General features: G+C 48.5%; 1 protein-coding gene across 1 annotated transcript in view; it reads left to right on the top strand.

The window, feature by feature from the left end:
- Positions 1–21,171, top strand: part of LAPTM4A (lysosomal protein transmembrane 4 alpha) — a 50,502-nt gene extending 29,331 nt beyond the window's left edge. Inside the window, exons 2-7 of the mRNA XM_075338787.1 lie at positions 2,160–2,280; positions 6,606–6,682; positions 7,078–7,200; positions 11,983–12,078; positions 20,452–20,550; positions 20,661–21,171. Of these exons, the coding sequence (XP_075194902.1) occupies positions 2,160–2,280; positions 6,606–6,682; positions 7,078–7,200; positions 11,983–12,078; positions 20,452–20,550; positions 20,661–20,753 (609 nt within the window). The 3' untranslated portion in view covers positions 20,754–21,171. The remainder of the gene's footprint in view (positions 1–2,159; positions 2,281–6,605; positions 6,683–7,077; positions 7,201–11,982; positions 12,079–20,451; positions 20,551–20,660) is intronic.
- The last annotated feature ends 259 nt before the right edge of the window (positions 21,172–21,430 follow it).

Here is a 21,430-nt window from a genome sequence, read left to right as displayed (position 1 = left end):
GCTGCGGCGCCGTGCTGTGCTGGGGCTGGCTCTGGGCTGCGGCGCCGTGCGCTGCTGGGGCTGGCTCTGGGCTGCGGCGCCGTGCTGTGCTGGGGCTCGCTCTGGGCTGCGGCGCCGTGCTGTGCTGGGGCTCGCTCTGGGCTGCGGCGCCGTGCTGGGCTGGGGCTCGCTCCGGGTGGTGAAATACTGTCAATTCTGAATATGTCGGCGGTGTGGGCTTCAAAGAAATGACGGCTGGAGTCAGCGTGTGCGCTAATGAGAGCTTGAGCCAAAAGCTCAATCTGCGCACGCGCCGACTCTGGGTTCAAATATTTGAAGCCCACACCGCCGACCTCTTACGAATAGCCCGTGCCTTGCTGCCCAGTGCACAGAGCACAGCGTTGCCCCGCCTCCTGTAACACCCCCCTCCACCACCCCCCCCCGGTAAGCTCCATTTACATTTTAAGACCCGCCCGTCATTTTCCTGCCACATTTTTTGGCGGAAAAGTGTCTTTTTAATCTGAAAAATACGGTAGTCCTTGTCATGTGATCTAATCCGTGTGTGGGTAACTGCTGCCCACTATAGGCGATGAAGGCGGCAACTACTTGGTCAACTCCTTTCTTAAATGGAATCTGTCAAGCAGGTTTTTACTATGTAATCTGAGATCAGCATGATGTAGGGGCAGAGAGCCTGATTCCAGTGATGTATCACTTTACTAGACTGCTTTGGTGCAGGTTTGATATAATCCCTGTTCTTTCTGCTGCAAAAGTAGCAATGCTATGAATGCTGAGCTCCCTATAACCCCGCCCACACTCCTGATTGGCAGCTTACTGTGTACATTGTCAGCAAGCTACCAATCAGGGGTGGGCATATAGAGATTAGTGGACTGTTTTGCACAAGGCACATAGTCAGGACATCACGACAGTGATCATCTCCTGCTAATAAAACACTAATTGTATATAAAGTACAGCAAGCTGCTGAGCAAGGGGCGCATCTTTGAAATCGGACTCTCAGCCCTAACATTATGCTGCTCTCATCATTACATAGCAAAATTCTGCTGACACATTCCCTTTAAATCCCACAAATAAAATAAAGTTTATTCTCTCCTCCTGTGTTGATCCAGTGATGTTGACACCGGGTCTCCCGGTGCTTACGTGACATGGATGTGAGCGCTGCAGCCAGTCAGTGACCACAGCAGTTGCGTATAAGCTTTCAGCATATTACATCGGCATTTTAGAATGGGTTCTACAAGCAAGTCCCCGAGCACTCGTAGCGCCCTGCAGCAGTCAGACTGATCGGATCCGGGGTTTGCCGTGGCTCGAGGGTCTCCGGACCTGTGGGCTCGCGGACACTCGAAAATAAAAGGGGACTATTTTACAGGGGATTAGTGTTCGTGACGCCACCCGTGTTTCACAGTAAGGGGAGTACTGCCGCTGCCGATGGGAGGACCCAGGGGAGATGGAGGGGGGCAGCTAGATGACGTTCCCCCCCACGGGTAGGGGAAGGCCCCAGGAGTCTGGATGGTGGATGAGCAGGGATGCAGGGTGCAAAACTAAGTCTGGTTGGGTCGCAGACGGTGGAGAACCGGTCGCAGGGTATTGGAGAAGGTGCCAAAGTCTCCCAGGGAGCAACTCCCAGCTCCTCACTCTCTGAGGGCTACCACTCGACTGACTGTCCCTCCAACAAGCCTGCCTGACCCCTAGGCGGGCGGCCCTATTCCAGCTAGACCACCCACGGGTGTAGTGTGAGGTGACTGGGATCTGAGTGCTGATGGAAGCAATACCAGTGGTTAGTATTCCAGAACCATGGAGGGTGGGTTCTGCACCATAAGAAAAGGAGTGCAGTTGCCTGTGATACCCTGACTAGTCCAGGGGCGTCACACTCTCGTGGTGGAAAACCTACTGTAGAGTAGAATAATTAAAGCGGCTCTCCTGAATGTGAGTTTGGGCTGCGATGGGCACCATTATTTTCACCGTACACCGGCTTATGACGCGGGAAGAGCACAGATTTGTGAAATGTTTCCGTGGAATCCTGCTGTTGCTGTTTTGCGTTGCTCTCCTAGTCCGGCCACTCTTTACGCCGCCATCCTCTGACATTGAATCATCCGTAAAGACATTTTACCATTTGGTCTGCGTGTGGCGCACAGGGTTTAACCGGCTTGTCGTTCTCCCTCCTGTAGGTGGTGAACCTGCTAATGGGAATCCTTCTGACCGTGAAAGTCACCCACCCGGACACCGTGCCTACAGTCGACATCCAGTACGAAGTGATCGGAAACTACTACCCCTCGGAGAAAGTGGCAGGTGAGGTTTTATAGCCGGCAGACATGTTTGTATGTGGCGGACTCTGAACTTTGCTATTCTAAATCAATAATCCGCTCAGACGAGGCCGGTATAAATGACTATACAAGAAAAGCGAAAAACCAACTGGTGAAACTATAAATGTAAGCAATCTAAAAAAAAAGAGATAAGAGCACAACACAAAGAGCGGGGAGGAGTGCAGCATGCGGGAAAATGCAGGGGAACCAGCTCTTTGGGGGGGGGTGCAAGATATTAAAGGGGTTGTTCACGCAAAATAAAACTTTGACCAAGGGGATGAGATATGCAAAAAAAAATATAAATAAACTCAGCCATACTCTCCTACCGGAGTCCCCCTCCTGTATCCAGCACCAGCTGCTCTGTGTTCTGTGCGAATACAGGAAGAGATGACATCACCATTGCCTGTGATTGGCTGCAGCGGTCCAGCCACTGGGGGAGTGTCACCACTCTCAATCTTCGCACAGACCACGGAGCAGTTTGCACTGGATTTAGGAAAGGGATGCTGGTACGAGAGTGTGACTGTGTTTTATGTATTTTTCTAAATATCCAGACCCTGGTCAAAGTTGTTTTTTTTTTTTGTTTTTTTTTTTTTATTTTTGGCCAGACAACCCCATTATGATAACTTAGCTTTTTTTTTTTTGCTTGCTTTTTTTTTTTTGTTTGTTAAAGATCTAGATATACCAGTGTGTATGCATGTGTACCCTTTCCATTAGCGTGTCTTACTCTAACCTATATAGTATATGTAATGAAGAACTGTTCTCCTAAGGCTAAGTTCACACTTCCATTGCTTTAAATCCATCAGGTCAGTCCGTCGGATCCGTCATTTTCTTAGGCTAGGTTCACATTTCTGTTTTGCATCAGTCACATGCGTTGCTTGACGCTTGTGACTGATTTGTTGTACAACGGATGACAAAGAACAGAATTCATTGTCGGACTCCATTGTGTGAGGGGCGGAGCCGAGGAAGTCAGTGCCGCGGGGACTGCAGGGCTGGGGACGTGTGAGTGTGTACACATGCGGAGTGCGGGAGGGGGCGGAGCCGAGCGGCGAAGTATTAGCCTCCCTGCACATGTATCCAGGGTAAATATTGGGTAACTAACCAAAGGGCATTGCTTAGTAACCCGATTTGTATCCTGGTTGCGTGTGCAGGGAGCCAGAGCATGCGCAGCAAAATCCTACGGATTGCGCTGCTCAAAAAACGTTACAGGCTGCGTTCCTTCCGCCCCGCAGTCAGTCGTTCCATGACTGATCAGCCGGGCGGAGGGTGCAACACAGCATCATCAGTCACAATCCGCCGCTCATACAAGTCTATGGGAACAACAGAATCCGCCAAATGGATTCCGTTGTTTACTAGAGCAGCGGATTGTGACTGATACAATTTAACGGAAGTGTGAACCTAGCCTTAGATGTCAATTGACGCAACAGATGTGTTATTTCACAGGATTCAGTTCACAGGAATCCTGTGAAAAAACTGGTCCGTTACATCCGCTGTGCGTCCGTTTTTTTTGACCTGTCATGATCAGTTTGTGTTTGGGACAGCCCAATGGGTGTGCCAAACATGCTGGGCATGCTCGGTAGAGCATGACGGAATCCAGCACTGGATTCCGTCGTGTGACAGATTACGGCGGCATCCAGCACCGTAGACATAAATTATAGCTCTTGGCGGATTGTGACTGACACCTGCGGAGTGCGTTTTGTTGGGGGGTTTTTTTTGTTTGTTTGTTGTTTTTTTTTTGCTGCTCTAAAAAAACGGAACCTTCAGCACTGCCCGACCGTCCATCAGTAAACGACTGATCCGTCACGCGGCGGATGCAACGCAAGACAATCAGTCACAATTTGTCGCTAATAGAAGCCTATGGGGAAAAAAAACAGATTCCTGTAAAATACTTTGCAGGATACCATAATTCCTCAAGGCGATGGATTGTGACTGATGCAAAGAAAACTGAAGTGTGAAGTTAGCCTAAGGCCCTGTGCGCACTTACCGGATTTTGCCGCTGATTTTTTGCGGTTTTGCTGCATGTTTCGCTGCAGAAAATGTTCATAACATCTCTGCAGTGAATCACCAGCAAAACCTATGGGAAAAAAAAATCCTGTGCGCACTGGGCGGATTTTGACAGCTGCATGTTTTGCTGCGGGAATCCCGCAGCAAAAACAATTGCATGTCAATTCTTTCTGCACGTCGCTGCGGGATTTCACTCCATTCACTGCAATGTAATCGTGAAATCCCGCAGGGAATAACGCAGGCAGCAAATTCTGTGCGGTTCACTGCGTTTTCCTGCGTTATTCCCTGCGGTATTTTGCGGTTTACCTCCGGTAATGTACATCGCTTGCCTGCGGTTTTGCAGGGAAGTGATGTCATTACAGGAAGAGGAAGCGGAGCAGAGAGTAAACACAAACACATCAGACACATAAAATTTACAATTCTCATTGGATTGTGATTGACTAAAGCCGGATTCAGCCTTGTGTACTTCACCTTGCGTATACGGACTGCAATTCCCAGACTTGACCAATCTCCTAGGCACATCTAAGCCTGGAAAATACGGAGTGGTCAGTCTGGATATTGCTATCTGTATATTTACCATGAGATGTGCGCGTCTGAGCCAGGCCGAGAAGTAACTAGTCTGATATCTCATAGAATAGTAAAGTTGGAAGGGACCTCAAGGGCCAATCGGGTCCAACCTCCTGCTAGTACAGGTTTTCCTAAATCATCCCAGCTATATGTTTATCCAGTTCCCACATGAAGATTTCCATTGATGGAGAGCTCACCACCTCCTGTGGTCGCCTGTTCCACTCCGTGACTGCCCTCACTGTCAGAAAGTTTTTCCTAATGTCTAATCTGAATCTCTTTCCTTTCCGTTTCATCCCATTGCTTCTTGTAATTCCTTGTTCTAATGAGAATAGGGTAGTTCCCTCTGCAATGTGACTTTCTTTCAGAGATTTGTAGACCACTATTAAGTCTCCTCTCAGCCTTCTTTTTTGCAAACTAAACATTCCTAGTTCTTTTAGCCGGTCTTCAAGGACATGGTTTGCAGACCTTCTACCATCTTCTCTGGACTACCAGTTGGCCTTCCGTAAGTTTCTCTGTCTTTAAGGACTGGAAACGTTTTTTCTATTTCTGAGGCTGAAATGCCGTAGAGTAGATAATGGCGGTCAGCCTGGAGGCTAGGTCTGGAGAGACATTATATCCTGTGGTTATGACTGAAAGCTCTGACGCTCAGCTCCCACAACTGAGAGGACAATTACTGATTTACATTCCCATGGCTCATGAACAATCGCAGGTGTGAAGCGTGGTGGCCATGAATCTGCCATCAGGACAATGGGATTTTCCTCCCATCTGGGCGCAGCGTCCACTATGGCAGAAGGATGATGGTGGCCTAGGTCTCTGCCACCGATGTCCTTTCCTCTTTCCACCAGTTCTTGGCACAATAGTCACTTTATCTCTGCGGCTTCACTTTCCTTTTATGAAGAAATAGGATGGTGAGCAAAGCTGAAAACACAAGTGCAGTTTTCTTGGGGGTGTTTTGCGGCAAAGCCAGAACTGAATCCAGTCAAAAGGAGAAGTGAAGGTTTTACCTTCCCCCCTCCCCCCCACCCTCACTTTAAAAGCAATTTTTCACCAGAATATCTCTCCATAAGCTGCGTCCCCCACCAGTGAGCCCTAAAATACGCTATATGAGAGCCCAGGCCGCTCTATATAACATACAGACTTATTATATTTGCCCATGGGGCGGTCGGGTCTGTTGAGCCTCGCAGATCTCGGTCCGGCACCTCCTCTATTACAATCGCTATCCTCCATTTTTCTTCATTTGGATGACTTGTCCTATGTCGTCCACTGAGAGTCCGCCATTGGGCTCCTGTGCATGCCCTCCTCTCTGTCCTGCTGCGGGCAGAGCAAAGAACTGTAATGCGCAGGCGCGGGGAAAGGTGAAAGACCGCCTGCACATGCGCACTATGCTCTGCCCCCGGCAGGGCAGAAAGAAGAGCGCAGTGGAGAATGCTGTGTGGATGATGTAGGACAGAGGATGGTGATCACAATAAGGTCCTGAACAGAGACCAGCGACATCAATCGGGCCCGACCGCCCCGCAGCGGAGTATAATAAAGGTGTTTGTTATACAGAGCGGCCTGGGCTCTTATATACAGTGTCCTGTAATGCTGTATATAAGGGCTGACTGGTGGTGACCGCAGCTTATACGGGACAAATCTAATCCATTCATTTATGGTTTTTGGCTGCATAAAAATGTCACTGCCTAATAATGGACGACCTATGTGTTTGCACCTTCTGCTGTGTGACGTCTCGCCTCTGTTTTGCAGAGAACGCCTGCGTCCTGTTTGCCATCTCCCTGCTGATGTTTACTATGAGCGCAATGATGGTTTACGGAGCAATCACTGTAAGTACAGGAGCCATTACTACCGGGTGATCTGCCGAATAGTCCCCACACTGACCATTAACACAACCGCAGCAGTAAAGTCTTCTACTGAGCCCAGGACAATATAATATAGGTTTTGCAATCAATCTGCCATGTGTGATCATACCTTCTTAGCGGGTTGCCCAGTATTTGGATATCTTGTAGCTTGATCCTTAGGATATACCCTAAATTTGTGATGGGCTCACTAGTAGGACCCACTTTCTCCAGCACAGTCCCATGCCACTGGGAATAGAGGTGGCCACGTCTACACGGCTTTTTCCATTTAGTTGAAAATTTGCGAAGCACGCGTGCTGTGGATATGCCATAAATGTACTGTGGTGGCCGGTATCATGTTGTGTCCTTGCTCTCTCCCGTAGCACCGCGGCGGCTGGCTGATCCCGTTCTTCTGCTACCAGCTGTTTGACTTCGCCCTCACGTGTCTGCTCACCATCAGCTCCCTCACATACCTGCCGGGAATTAAGGACTACTTGGAGCAATTGGTAAGTCCGGAGACTGCGGTCTGTGTGGTAGAGAATGGCGGCTTACGTTAACACCGTAATGCCCGGAGCTGGACTCTTTTCCTTACAGAATGGAGAAGGGCAGAACAAGGCTGTGACTCTCCTGACGCTACATCAGTTTTACACCACAGCTAATTGTCTGGAAAAGTAGCAGTTCCTATTACCAGCTTGTATATCCTATCCAGGGGTAAACCTGCCTGATTTTTGCCAGGGGCGGCTGCTGAGTCCTCCACTGGTGCTGGGAATGGAGCCCAAGTGTTGGTGACCATGTGCACCCCTGCTCCATTGCCATACAGCAGACACCTCCAACTCCAGGAAGACGCCTGCTCTGACTGCACTGATACTGCTGTGATCTGCACATGAGCTGTATTTCAGGCGAGACCCCACTAGGCAAAATGAAGCCGGCAGTATCCTTAAAGGGATAGTCCTGCTCTGCTCGCTTCTTCATTGAGGCGAATGGGACAGGTGACGTCACATCTATTGATTTCTGCCGGGACGCTTGTACGATCGGCAGGGGTCGTGTTGTCGGCCTTAGAATGGGAGTCTTGTACACTGATTTTGGAACAAATTATGCAATTGTTCTTAGGACAAGGTGCCCTTCACGAATGTGTGCTTCCCTCTATATTGATATTTTGCCATAGTAAATTAACAAGTTAAAGACCAGGCACCTTTTTTTGGCCGTCCCTAACCAGGCACCTTTTTTATTTTATATATTTTCTTTATTTTTATTTTTTTTTTTTTTTTTTTTTTTTTTTTTTTTTTTTTTTTTTTTTTTACTCTACTCTATATACTTGAGTATAAGCCGAACTGAGTATAAGCCGAGGCCCCTAATTTTACCACACACAAGACTGGGAATCAGTACTGACTAAAGTATAAGGCTAGGGTGGAAAATGCAGCAGCTACTGCAAAATGTAAAAAATTAAAATATATACCAGTAAAATGTAATGTGCCCTTTTTGTCCCTTGTAGTAATGTGCCCATCCCTCTGCCCTATAGTAATATGCACCATCTTTGTTCCCCATAGTAATATGCCCCACGCTTTAGTAATGTCCTTACTCCGGTCCCATTCTCATCCCCTGTTATGCTGTTGTGTACACACACACACACCACACACATATACACACCCCTCACCTGTCTTCTGTTCCTGCGGTGTCCTTACCTGCTTAGTGCAGTTCGAAGGCACATAGGCCCATCGGTGATCTCGTCCAGTGCACAGAGCTGCCGCTGCAGGCTGTCGTCATGGCCTTTACTGCAATTGAATGCTTTGCGGCGCCATAAAACCATGATTGCATCAGCGGCAGCCCTGTGCACCGGACACCATAATTGAGGGGTGCTTTTTGCAGTCCGCAGGCACATAAACTCTTTGGTGATCTTGTCCAGTGCACAGGGCCGCTGTCATGGTTTTACTGCAGTTGAATGCTTTACAGCGCTGCAAAGCATTCAACTGCAGTAAAGCCATGACTGCATCCTGCAGCGGCGCCTCCGGGCACCGGACGAGATCACTCAAAGGTATATGTGCCTGTGGACTTCACAAAGCAGGTAACACGTACATCGCAGGAACAGAGGACAGGCGAGAAGAATTTTTATTTGGGAACCTCACTAGAGTACAAGCCGAGGGGGGAAGTTTTCAGCATAAAAAAGGGATGAAAAACTCAGCTCATACCATCTCCAGTTAAAATGGAAATTACCGTATAAACTCTAGTATATTGGCCCCAATTACAGGGAAGATTTAGCCAGCCGCTCCTGGACACCTGGCGATCGTGTTCACTGGGTCCAGAGGTGGAAGCACTGTCATCGCTACCTATACTGTATAGGCTGCACTCATTCAGCTTTTTGTATTCAGTAATTGTAAAGGCAGAAGTGTTAATAAACCATCTCTGCCTTCTCTATGGGCAGTCTGGCTGGGAACAGAGTCCTTTCCTGCAGCCTCATGATCTCGTGCAGCTGCTTAGTCTCCGGTGACATTATAGAATGTCCCTGCAGGGCAATATGTGGACCGCCTGTACATTTAAAGACTATGGGTGGTCCGGAATTAATTTAGGGAACACTAGTTACACATTCACTAACTCTTCATTCACACGGGGACTTTCATACACCTATACTAGTGTAGATGGGCTCATATGTTTAGCATTCAGGTGATAAAAGTTCACAAGAAAACCCCTTTAATTAGAGATATACTGCTTTTAGCTGTATAAAACCTTGTGGCTGCATTTCTGTGTTGTGATTTTAGGCAGAAAATGCATTGTTTTGATAGTTTTCGAAACTCAAAGCACAGTGATGAAGTTCTAAATTTTGTGGCCAGCAAAAAGCAATGTGTGAACACCGCCTAAGCAGAACTGTTTATACTATACACCCCTCTGCTGCTACAGGGTCCTTCTACTTCCCAAACATATATTCATAGCCCCTATTTATCCAAGGTCTGCTGCTTTATGGATTGTACAGTGACACATTAGAGGCGTCTGTCTGAAGAACACATTGGGAACTGACCCATGTTCATTGCTCAAATACTCTTCATTCTTTGTGAATTACTAATGACCTCATCTGACAATTTCCTCAGAAGATATTGTACAAAAGGTGGGGGTCACAGCTCACCTTCCCCACCCACCCTGCACAGTGACTTTCTTCACAGATCAGAACATGTCCACAACAGTGTCTTTCATTGAACACCTCAAGCCTATTGTTTTCCATGGCCCGTCTCTCGAAAGGACCCTGTCAGCAGGTTTTTCCTATGTAGTCTGTGAGCAATATGATGTAGGGGCTGAAACCCTGATTCCAGCCATGTGTCACCTTCTAAACTGTGCTGTTTAAATAAAATCAGTGTTTTATCAGCAATATATTATTACTCAGTGTTTTGTGCCTCCTTGTTGGAACTCTTTCCCATCACTAGAATCTTCCTGCATACATTGTATAGTGATAGAAAGATTCTCACCAGTCGTGTGGCAGATTATACAGCGCTCAGCATTCCCAGCTCTGTCAGATCTGGAGCAGAAAAAAAATCTTTTTTTTTTTTTTCCCCCCATAACTGCTGCCCCCAGTAATCTAAGTGATACATTGCTGGAATCAGGATCTATGTCCCCTCATCATGCTGCTGATAGATTCCCTTAAATTGCAGGTATGAGCAGCTTAGGAAACATGGCCACCTCAATCATTCAAAGGGAACAAAATGATAAAATAATCTACCATTTTATAAATGAATCAGATTATGTATTGCTGTCTTATTTATAAAAATGATGCATTCCCTTTATATAATGCAGATATTTTAACGCCTTATGACCAGACTTGCCTTCAATCTGGTGGAAAACCATTTACAAAATGTAATTTTCCCAGGTATCATTACCCATGTCAAGTGCAATGATACCTGCTCCATGTGCCGGATGACTAGTACCCATTACCTGTGCACATCAGCCCCCCCATACCTGGCAGCAAACCTAGCTATTGGTGCAGCCTCAGGGTTCAGACATCTTTGGGTTGCATTTATGATGCTAGGAAAAAAAAACTGGTAACCATTTTTTAGCCCTTCTTTAAAGAGGACCTTTTACTTTAAAATCTAAAAAAAAAAATGTCTGAGTTTAATAACTTGTAAAAATCAAGTGAGCTCCCCCAGATTCTGCTGCTCTTTTCAATTTTGCTGCTCGAATGCAGAGATATTCACTCACATATTTTGCTTTTGGAGCGCAGTATGTGAAATCTCTGCTTGCTGTTCAACCAGGCTGTCATTCCTCTCCCGGAGGGGGGTCCACTATGTCCCAAACGATGTTAACCATAGCCTGATGCTAGATTATGGTTGGTTTGTTTTTTGTTTGTTTTTTGTCAAGGTATTTAATTCATTTGTTTAGAAGCAGCAGAGAAAAAAAGTCAGGCACTCACCAGAGCTTGCTTGTGCAGGTATTGATTTATTCAGTTGTGGAGGTTACAAGTGCATTAGGGCTGGTGGGGAGGGAGAGGACGCTAGATACGTCCAGTGATGACTGCCGTTTCGCACCTGTCTGGTGCTTTAGCTGGCTGAAGCACCAGACAGGTGCGAAACGGCAGTCGTCACTGGACGTTTCTAGCGTCCTCTCCCTCCCCACCAGCCCTAATGCACTTGTAACCTCCAAGATTGAATAAATCGATACCTGCACAAGCAAGCTCTGGTGAGTGCCTGACTTTTTTTTTTTTTTTTCTCTGCTGCTTCTATGTTATAATCCCTGTATCATCAGATGCACCGCAGAGCAGGGTCATTTTTAAGGACAATTCACATATATTTATATGGTGCGGATCAGTGCCCTGGACATCCTCCTTATACTCTAATTCATTTGTTTGGGTTTTTTTTTTTTTAATTAATTGAAAACCATTATTAAAATCCCTGTCTGACCGGAAGTTGACTAGTATTGCAACTTCTTTCCCCATTGGAGTGAATGGAGCTGAGCTGCAGTACTCTATACAGCGCTTGGTCAGGGGTGGCACGGTTTCTGAAAGCAAGCAGCTGTGTTTCTTCTAGCAACTCTTTTTTTTTTTTTTTTTTTTTTTTTTTTTTTTTATAAAGGGGTTGCCCATAATTGAGGTCCTATCTATCGCCAGACATCCTCTCTTGATTAGCTGGCCTGGCGTAACTGGTTCATCAGTCCAGGTCTGCTAATCAACAGGGGGCTCTTGGTTGTCCTCAGGTGGGATGCAGTTCTCAGGGCTATAGTCCGGTGGCCACTTGACCCGGGGTCCTGTGAACCACATAGCTCCTAGGTTAAGAACACTTGTATTATATCTTGTCTCTCTACTTCTCTTACAGCCGAAGTTTCCATATAAAGATGACATGCTCGCCATGGACTCCAGCTGCCTCCTGTTCATCGTCCTGGTTGCTGGCGCATTAATAATTATTCTAAAGGTAAGACTCTGGGGATACTTGTTGTATAGAGTCCCTACGGTACGGCTGACTACCTCTTGCCTGGTACTAGGGGGCACGCCTACAGTCAGTGACTACAGTAGACCTCCGGGCCCAGACCACAAATCTATCTTGAGGTCGTCAACACATATCACAATTCAGTTTGTAGAAATATTACCCAAAGAGAAACGGACAGTCAAAAATTTAAATTGTCTTCATGTTCTATGGAAGTCCAGCTCAGCTTGTGAAAAAGATTTTCTTACCAGTGGGCTAACTTTTGTCTGTACTTTTTTTTTTTTTATGTTTTTTTTTTCTCCCTCTCCAGCGTGGGTGTGGGTGTTTGTTTTTAACCCCTTCACGACCCTTGACGGATCTATCCATCGTGGAGCGTGTGATGTTAAGCCCCGCCCCCTGCCACTGGCAGGATGCAGCGATCCGCGCACATATCAGCTGTTTTCAACAGCTGACGTGTGCCTGCATGTTACGAGTGGAATCACTTCCACTCGCAACATTTAACCCCTTACATCTCGCTGCCAAAGTCTGGCAGCGAGATGTATATGCACGCGGCCATGATTTTCACTTACCGCCGCCCTCACAGGAAGTCACGTGCGTGATCACGTGACTTTCGGTGGTTGCCATGGTAGCACAGGGTCATGTGATGACGCCTGTAGCTATGACGAGTCACTTTCAGTTTCTCTTGTCCCAGAGCTGAATGAAGGAGGAAATGACTATCTGATGTTTACAGCTGTATAGCTGTGATCAGCAGATAGGGTAGAGCGATCGGATTATTGATCTATATAGCCCCCTAGGGAGGACTATTAAAATAAAAGTTTTTAAAAAATTAAAAAAACACAAACCTAAAAGTTCAAATCACCCCCCTTTCACCCCTTTGAAAATGAAAGGGTTAAAAAAAAATATATATACACATTTGGTATCACCGCGTTCAGAAATGACCGATCTATTAAAATATAAAATCAATTAATCTGATTGGTAAACGGCATTGTGGCAAAAAAAATGCCAAAATTACGTTTTTTGGTCACCGTAAGTTTTACACGCAAAATGCAATAACAGGCGATCAAAACGTAGCATCTGCGCAAAAATGGTACCATTAGACAAGTCAGCTCGAGACGCAAAAAATAAGTCGTCACTGAGCCATAGATCCCGAAAAAGGAGAACGCTACGGGTTTCAGAAAATGGCGCAAAACGTACGCCACTCTTATTGACCAAGCTTGTGAATTTTTTTTAACCCCTTAGATACAAGTAAACCTACACATATTTGGGGTCTACAAACTCGCACCGACCTCAGGCATCACACCCACACATCAGTTTTACCATATAGTGAACACTGTGAATAAAACATCCCAAAAACTATTGTGCCATCACACTCTTTTTGCAGTTTTTCCACACTTGGAATTTTTTTGCTGTTTTCCAATACACTATATGGTAAAACTTATGGTTTCATTTAAAAGTACAACTCGTCCCGCAAAAAACAAGCCCTCATATGGCAAGATTGACGGAAAAATAAAAAAGTTACGGCTCTCGGAAGAAGGGGAGCAAAAAATAAAAACGGAAAGTGTCCGGGGGCTGAAGGGGTTAACCCCTTCAGCCCCAAGCCTATTTTGACCCTAAAGACCAGGCCATTTTTTGCAATTCTGACCAGTGTCACTTTATGAGGTTATAACTCTGGAACGCTTCAGCGGATCCCGGTGATTCTGAGATTGTTTTTTCGTGACATATTGGGCTTCATGTTAGTGGTAAATTTAGGCCGATATTTTTTGCATTTCTTTGTGAAAAAAACGGAAATTTCGCGAAAATTTAGAAAATTTTGTAATTTTCAAACTTTGAATTTTTATGCTCTAAAACCAACGAGACATATGACACAAAATAATTAATAAATAACATTTCCCACATGTCTACTTTACATCAGAACAATTTTGGGAAAAAAAAAAAAAATTTAAGGAAGTTATAGGGGTTCAAAGTTTATAAGCAATTTCTCATTTTTACAACAAAATTTACAAAGCCACTTTTTTTAGGGACCACATCACATTTGAAGCGATTTTGAAAGGTCTACATGACACAGAACACCCAAAAGTGACACCATTCCAAAAACGGCACCCCTCAGGCTACTCAAAACCACATTCAAGAAGGTTATTAACCCTTCAGGTGCTTCACAGTAACTAAAGCAATGTGGAAGGAAAAAATGAACATTTTACTTTTTGCAACAAAAATGTTAATTTAGCCTCAAATATTGCATATTCACAAGGGTAGCAGGATTAAATGAACCCCCAAAATTTGTTGGGCAATTTCTACTGAACACGCAGATATCTCATATGTGGCGAAAAATCACTGTTTGGGCGCACGGCAGGACTCGGAAGGGAAGGAGCGCCATTTGACTTTTTTGAACAGAAAATTAGCTGGAATCTTTATCCTCACCATGTTGCGTTTGGAGAGCCCCTGAGGTGCCGAAACAGTGGAGCTCCCCCACATGTGACCCCATTTTGGAAACTAGACCCCTCATGGAATTTATCTAGATGTTTATTAAGCACTTTGAGCCTCTGGGGGCTTCACAAAAGTTAATAGAGTTGAGCCGTGAAAATAAAAAAAACGTTTTTTACCACAAAATTGTTACTTCAACCAGGTAGCTTTTTTTTTCACAAGGGTATCAGGAAAAATTGCACCATAAAATGTATTGTGCAATTTCTCCTGAGTACGCAGATACCTTATATGTGGTGGAAATAAAATGTTTGGGCGCACAGCAGGGCTCGGAAGGCAAGGAGCGTCATTTGACGTTTCAAACGCAAAATTGTCTGGGACAATTAGCGTATTCCATGCTGTTTGGAGACCCCCTGAGGTGCCGAAACAGTGGAGCTCCCTCACATGTGACCCCATTTTGGAAACTAGACCCCCATGGCATAGAAAAAAAAAACAGCGGAAGATGGGGGGGGGAGCGGCAGATGGGGCGGCAGCAGATGGGGGGGCAGCGGCATATAAAGGGAGCATCTGTGATTGTGAGACGGCGGCTGGGATAGGGTGGGGGCGGATGGGAGAGGGCGCAGTGGATGCAGGAGCGGCAGAGGATGGGGGGAGGGGCGGGTGGGGGGATGGGTGGGAAGGGGAGTGGGAGGTGAGATTGGGGATAGTTACCCTACAGGATGGATCTAGGCAGCTGGATCACAGGAGATGAAAGAGGCAGCAGATCGGGGAGGGTGAGAGGTGGGGGAGGGAGCGCAGCGCAGATCACGGAGGAGACAGGTGAGCAGAGCACAGATCACAGGGGTGAGAGGTGAGGGAGAGCGGACAGCAGATCACGGGGGTGACAGGTGAGGGAGCACAGATCACGGGGTGACAGGTGAGGGAGCACAGATCACGGGGGTGAGAGGTGAGCAGAGCGCAGATCACGGGGGAGACAGGTGAGCAGAGCGCAGATCACGGGGGTGACAGGTGAGGGAGCGCAGATCACGGGGGTGACAGGTGAGGGAGCACAGATCACGGGGGTGACAGGTGAGGGAGCACAGATCACGGCGGTGACAGGGGAGGGAGCGCACATCACGGCGGTGACAGGGGAGGGAGCGCACATCACGGCGGTGACAGGGGAGGGAGCGCACATCACGGCGGTGACAGGGGAGGGAGCGCACATCACGGCGGTGACAGGGGAGGGAGCGCACATCACGGCGGTGACAGGGGAGGGGGCGGGTAGCTGACCACGGGGGTGAGAGGTGGGGGGAGCGTGCAGCACATCATGGAGGGGAGGGGGCGAGCAGCACATCACGGAGGGGAGGGGAGGGGGCGAGCAGCACATCACGGAGGGGAGGGGGCGAGCAGCACATCACGGAGGGGAGGGGAGGGGAGGGGGCGAGCAGCACATCACGGAGGGGAGGGGAGGGGGCGAGCAGCACATCACGGAGGGGAGGGGAGGGAGAAAGCAGCACATCACGGAGGGGAGGGGAGGGAGCGAGCAGCACATCACGGAGGGGAGGGAGCGAGCAGCACATCACGGAGGGGAGGGGAGGGGGCGAGCAGCACATCACGGAGGGGAGGGGAGGGGGCGAGCAGCACATCACGGAGGGGAGGGGAGGGGGCGAGCAGCACATCACGGAGGGGAGGGGAGGGGGCGAGCAGCACATCACGGAGGGGAGGGGAGGGGGCGAGCAGCACATCACGGAGGGGAGGGGAGGGGGCGAGCAGCACATCACGGAGGGGAGGGGAGGGGGCGAGCAGCACATCACGGAGGGGAGGGGAGGGGGCGAGCAGCACATCACGGAGGGGAGGGGAGGGGGCGAGCAGCACATCACGGAGGGGAGGGGAGGGAGCGAGCAGCACATCACGGAGGGGAGGGGAGGGAGCGAGCAGCACATCACGGAGGGGAGGGAGCGAGCAGCACATCACGGAGGGGAGGGGAGGGGGCGAGCAGCACATCACGGAGGGGAGGGGAGGGGGCGAGCAGCACATCACGGAGGGGAGGGGAGGGGGCGAGCAGCACATCACGGAGGGGAGGGGAGGGGAGGGAGAAAGCAGCACATCACGGAGGGGAGGGGAGGGAGAAAGCAGCACATCACGGAGGGGAGGGGAGGGGGCGAGCAGCACATCACGGAGGGGAGGGGAGGGGGCGAGCAGCACATCACGGAGGGGAGGGGAGGGGGCGAGCAGTATATCACGGAGGGGAGGGGAGGGGGCGAGCAGTATATCACGGAGGGGAGGGGAGGGGGCGAGCAGCACATCACGGAGGGGAGGGGAGGGGGCGAGCAGCACATCACGGAGGGGAGGGGAGGGGGCGAGCAGCACATCACGGAGGGGAGGGGAGGGGGCGAGCAGCACATCACGGAGGGGAGGGGAGGGGGCGAGCAGCACATCACGGAGGGGAGGGGAGGGGGCGAGCAGCACATCACGGAGGGGAGGGGAGGGGGCGAGCAGCACATAACGGAGGGGAGGGAGCGAGCAGCACATCACGGAGGGGAGGGAGCGAGCAGCACATCACGGAGGGGAGGGAGCGAGCAGCACATCACGGAGGGGAGGGGAGGGGGCGAGCAGCACATCACGGAGGGGAGGGGAGGGGGCGAGCAGCACATCACGGAGGGGAGGGGAGGGGGCGAGCAGCACATCACGGAGGGGAGGGAAGGGGAGGGGGCGAGCAGCACATCACGGAGGGGAGGGAAGGGGAGGGGGCGAGCAGCACATCACGGAGGGGAGGGGGCGAAGCAGCACATCACGGAGGGGAGGGGGCGAGCACCGATCACGAGGGGGAGGGGCCGGGCAGCAGATCGGAGGGAGCGGTGGCACTATGACAGATGGAGGAGGACAGGGTGCACGATCCCAGTCCTCCTCCATCTGTCACAGTGCCACCGCTCCCTCCGATCTGCTGCACGGAGGTGAGGGGCCGGGCAGCAGATTGGGGGGAGCGGTGGCACTGTGGCAGATGGAGGGCGGCAGCGGATCGGGAGGTGTGGGGGTGAGGGTGCGGGCAGGAGATCGGGGAGACAGGTGACAGATCGCGGTGGGCAGCGGCGGCGGCGGATCGGGACGCTTTTCATACAGTGCAATGGCAGCGCGGCAACTTCCGGGTCCCATGCTCCGGTCTCAGAACAGCATGGGACCGGAGCTTGTCGCCCTGCCATTGCACTGTGTACACTCACTGTGTGCTGGCGTGCTGCAGGGACGATGACGGGGGCGGTCACCGGCAACAGGTCCACTGTGATTGGAGAAATCGGTCACAAGACCGATCTCTCCAATCAGAGCAGTGGAGCTGGGGGAGGGTGATCCAGTGAGGTCACCCAGCTCCAGCCAATGGCCAGTGCTACAGCTGCACTGGCCAGGGCTGGAATTCAATGTTTCAGTCATTTTAAATGGCTGGAACATTACAGTGGCTGTGATTGGTTGAGCGGCGTTCGTCAGCCAATCACAGCCTCCGTAGGTCCGGGGAGGAGGCACCACCCCTCCTAAGGTCAGGAACAGGTCCCCTCCTCCCCGAATCTGCGGTTTATGTTAACCGATCGCAGTCACCGGAGGCTCCGGTGCCGCGATTCCGCCATGACGGAAAGATCCGTCCTTGGTCGTTAAGGCCCAGGGCACAAGGACGGATCTTTCCGTCCATGGTCGTGAAGGGGTTAAAGACAACATTCATATTACCATATAATGTACTGGAAAATAGCAGAAAAAAAATCTGACATTTTTTTCATATTTATTTCTTTTTTTTGAGGGGGGTTTGTGTTTCTGGTTTTCATGGTGCAGTAAAAATCACCTTGTTAATTCATCATCCATGTCGAAATGCTCACGTTTCCACGATCAGTGTTTGAAGCGTTTCGGATGTAGCCAAAACACTGCGTTGTGCAGTACAAGAATAGTCAATAGGATTTCTAAAAATCCCGTGCCCGCTGTATGTGTGCAGCCCGCAGCGAAAACTGACCTGTAGTGCCGCTTCACGAGCCGCATGCAAGTCGATTATTTGCGGAGTTGCAAGCATCCTCTGAAGGGAAAACAGAAGAGACACCGCAGCACCCCCGAAACCTGATCGTGGGCACATGAAGCTTTGACCTTACACGGAGGAGACTCGCGGCCCGCAGGTCAGGACCCGTTGCATCCAGGATGCAGCGGTTCCTGATCGTGACACCGTACCCCAAGTGAATACCAAATGTATAAATTTCACCAAAAGTGCGTGTGTGTGTCCTACGCCAGTCTCGACTAATTCTGCCAATTGTTCAAGCACATCAATAAGTCAATCAAATCATACACCACAAAAGTGACAGTAATTTCTACGGAAATATCCACCAGCCCCAAAATATCGACACGTTTGTAGCAGTGGAAATAGAACACTAAATGCAACAAGACGCACTTACCTCTTTTAGGAATTTACTGCATTTTTCTCCACCGCACAGGTCATAAGACTGACCTATAATGTGTGAGCCTTGATGAATCCGGCCCATATTCTTTCCTTTTTTTTTTTTTTTTTTTTTGCAGTATATGGTAACTATTATGGTAATCACATTGGCGATTGCATTTAGGGGAGTGTCCTCGCCATGTCCTCTCTACAGGAGCTGTCGATTTAAATGCTTATAAAGCAGGGATTAATGTAAGCTCCACTCGCTGCTGTTGGGGGCTGCTTTGTCTATAGTCTGGTTCCTCGGCCCCTCCGGGAAGTTTGCACTTTGTATTCTTCATTGGAATCCATTTATTCGCATCAGCCCTGGCTACAAACGCGTGTCCTCCGGTTGGCACCACCATTTGGGATCTGTTAGTGTTATGCTTTAGCCAAATACAGTGTGTTCACCGCCATTCACTTGAGCATGGCGGCAGCTATAGGAATAGAAGTGGTGTCTAGGTATAGTAAAGTAGCTATGTGCTACGCAATGAAACCACCTATAGCGCCACCTGGTGGAAAACAATGGAGTTAGCATTTTTTTATCTCAAACGGAACGAGAGAAAAAAAAGTGAATTACAAAGTTGTAGGGCATCATCAATTCAATACGAATCGACACCTTGCATACAGAAATGCTATGATTAGATCGTGTAAAACTCACAAGGCTGCAGACGTGAAGCGATACCTCATGGAGACCTTCCTACAAGTCATTGGGTATGGTAGCTGTGTGGAGTGGCCTCCACGTTCACCTGACCTGAACCCATTGGACTTCTTTCTGTGAGGTCACATCAAACCGCAGGTCTATGCGACCCCTCCACCAACACTGCAGGACCTACGACCACATATCACAGATGCTTGTGCAAACGTGTCACCTACCATATTGCACAACGTGCAGCAAGATACAGTATGCTGTCCAGAGTCCAGATGTGCATTGCAGCTGACTGTCGCCACTTTGAGCATCAACGTTAAATGAGCGCCATATGCGTGACCAGCATTGTGTTTTTGGGGGGGGCATGGGTTTCATATCATAGCATTTCTGTATGCAAGGTGTCAATTCGTATTGAATTAATGATTCCCTACAATTTTTTAATTCACTTTTTTCTCCATCTCGTTCCGTTTTCGAGATAAAAATGCTAACTCCGTTGTTTTCCACCAGGTGGCGCTATAGGTGGTTTCATTGCATAGCGAATGGCTACTTTACCTAGACATGACTTCTATGCCTATAGCTGCCACACTATATATCCACTGTGAATTTCATATGATAGCGTCTAAAAGACTTTTTTTTTTCTTTTGGCATCTGTGGGGCTTGTACACATCAAGGTTTGGTTTTCTTAATGATAATATATAAGCATACAAGTGTGTGGGTGCACACCTTTTCTGTGGCATAGATAGGAGCTTCCGGCAGGCGTATATGTCCGGGCAGCATCTGGCCCATACGATACAGGATTCAGCCGTTTTTGGCTTTCTCGGTTCAGTTCTCACTCGTGTGTGATGTCTCTCCATATCTTGTGTTTTTCTATTCCTAGGCCTACCTGATCAATTGTGTGTGGAACTGCTACAAGTACATCAATAACCGGAACATGCCAGAGATTGCAGTGTATCCCGCCTTCGAGACCCCTCCACAGGTAACCGTACACACGGCGGATGGGTCACTCCCTGCTGAACCTTGACTTATCCTCTTCCTACGACTTGTTGGCACAATGTGATTATACTGACTGATCCTTTTCTCTTGTAGTACATCCTACCAACATACGAGATGGCCATAAAGATGCCCGAAAAGGAGAAGGACCCTCCCCCACCCTACATCCCCACACAGAAGGATGTATAACCTGGCGGCTCTCCTTGCACTTAGCGTCGCCCCTCCTCACCCCGCAGAATACGCCCCACTCTACAGAGACGTCATCATTTTTTATGTAACCCGACGCTTGCGTTGCCTTAACCTTTAACATGAAGATGACTTACATTTTAAGACAATCTCTTACTGATTATCGTTTACGTGGGAAGTAGTTTTGGGGAAAGATGATGATTCTTGGTACTTTTATGTTCTATTACATTGTTGTGGTTTTTTTTTTTTGTTTTTTTTTTTAATAATTATTTGGTTGCTTCTTGTCTCTTTCCATGCCTTAACACTTTTACCCCTGGAGATTCTTGTGACATATCGTTGACCATGCTCGGCGTGATACGCTCAGCAGATTAAGTTTGAATAAGAAATATTTTTCTTGAGTAAAATAAATTTAAAAACAAAATGTTTCAGACCTCTTCTTTTTTTTCACACTTGGTTTTTGTTTTGTTTTTTTTGTTTTTATTATTTTTTTTTTCCTTTTGACTTTGCTTAAAAAAAAAAAAAAAAAAAAAAAAAATGGGGCAGATGGATGGCAGCATGACTGCAGGATCAGACTGAAAATTTAGTTTGTACCCATGGAGGTGCAAAGGTTTGGGTGAGACCTTTGCAAGTAGTATAAAGAATCCCATGCTGTTTAGTGTAAATGTTGCTTCAACTGGGAG

The sequence above is a fragment of the Anomaloglossus baeobatrachus genome, chromosome 3, assembly GCF_048569485.1.
Source record: "Anomaloglossus baeobatrachus isolate aAnoBae1 chromosome 3, aAnoBae1.hap1, whole genome shotgun sequence".
Taxonomy (NCBI): domain Eukaryota; kingdom Metazoa; phylum Chordata; class Amphibia; order Anura; family Aromobatidae; genus Anomaloglossus; species Anomaloglossus baeobatrachus.
This window is presented reverse-complemented; position numbering and strand designations above follow the sequence as displayed.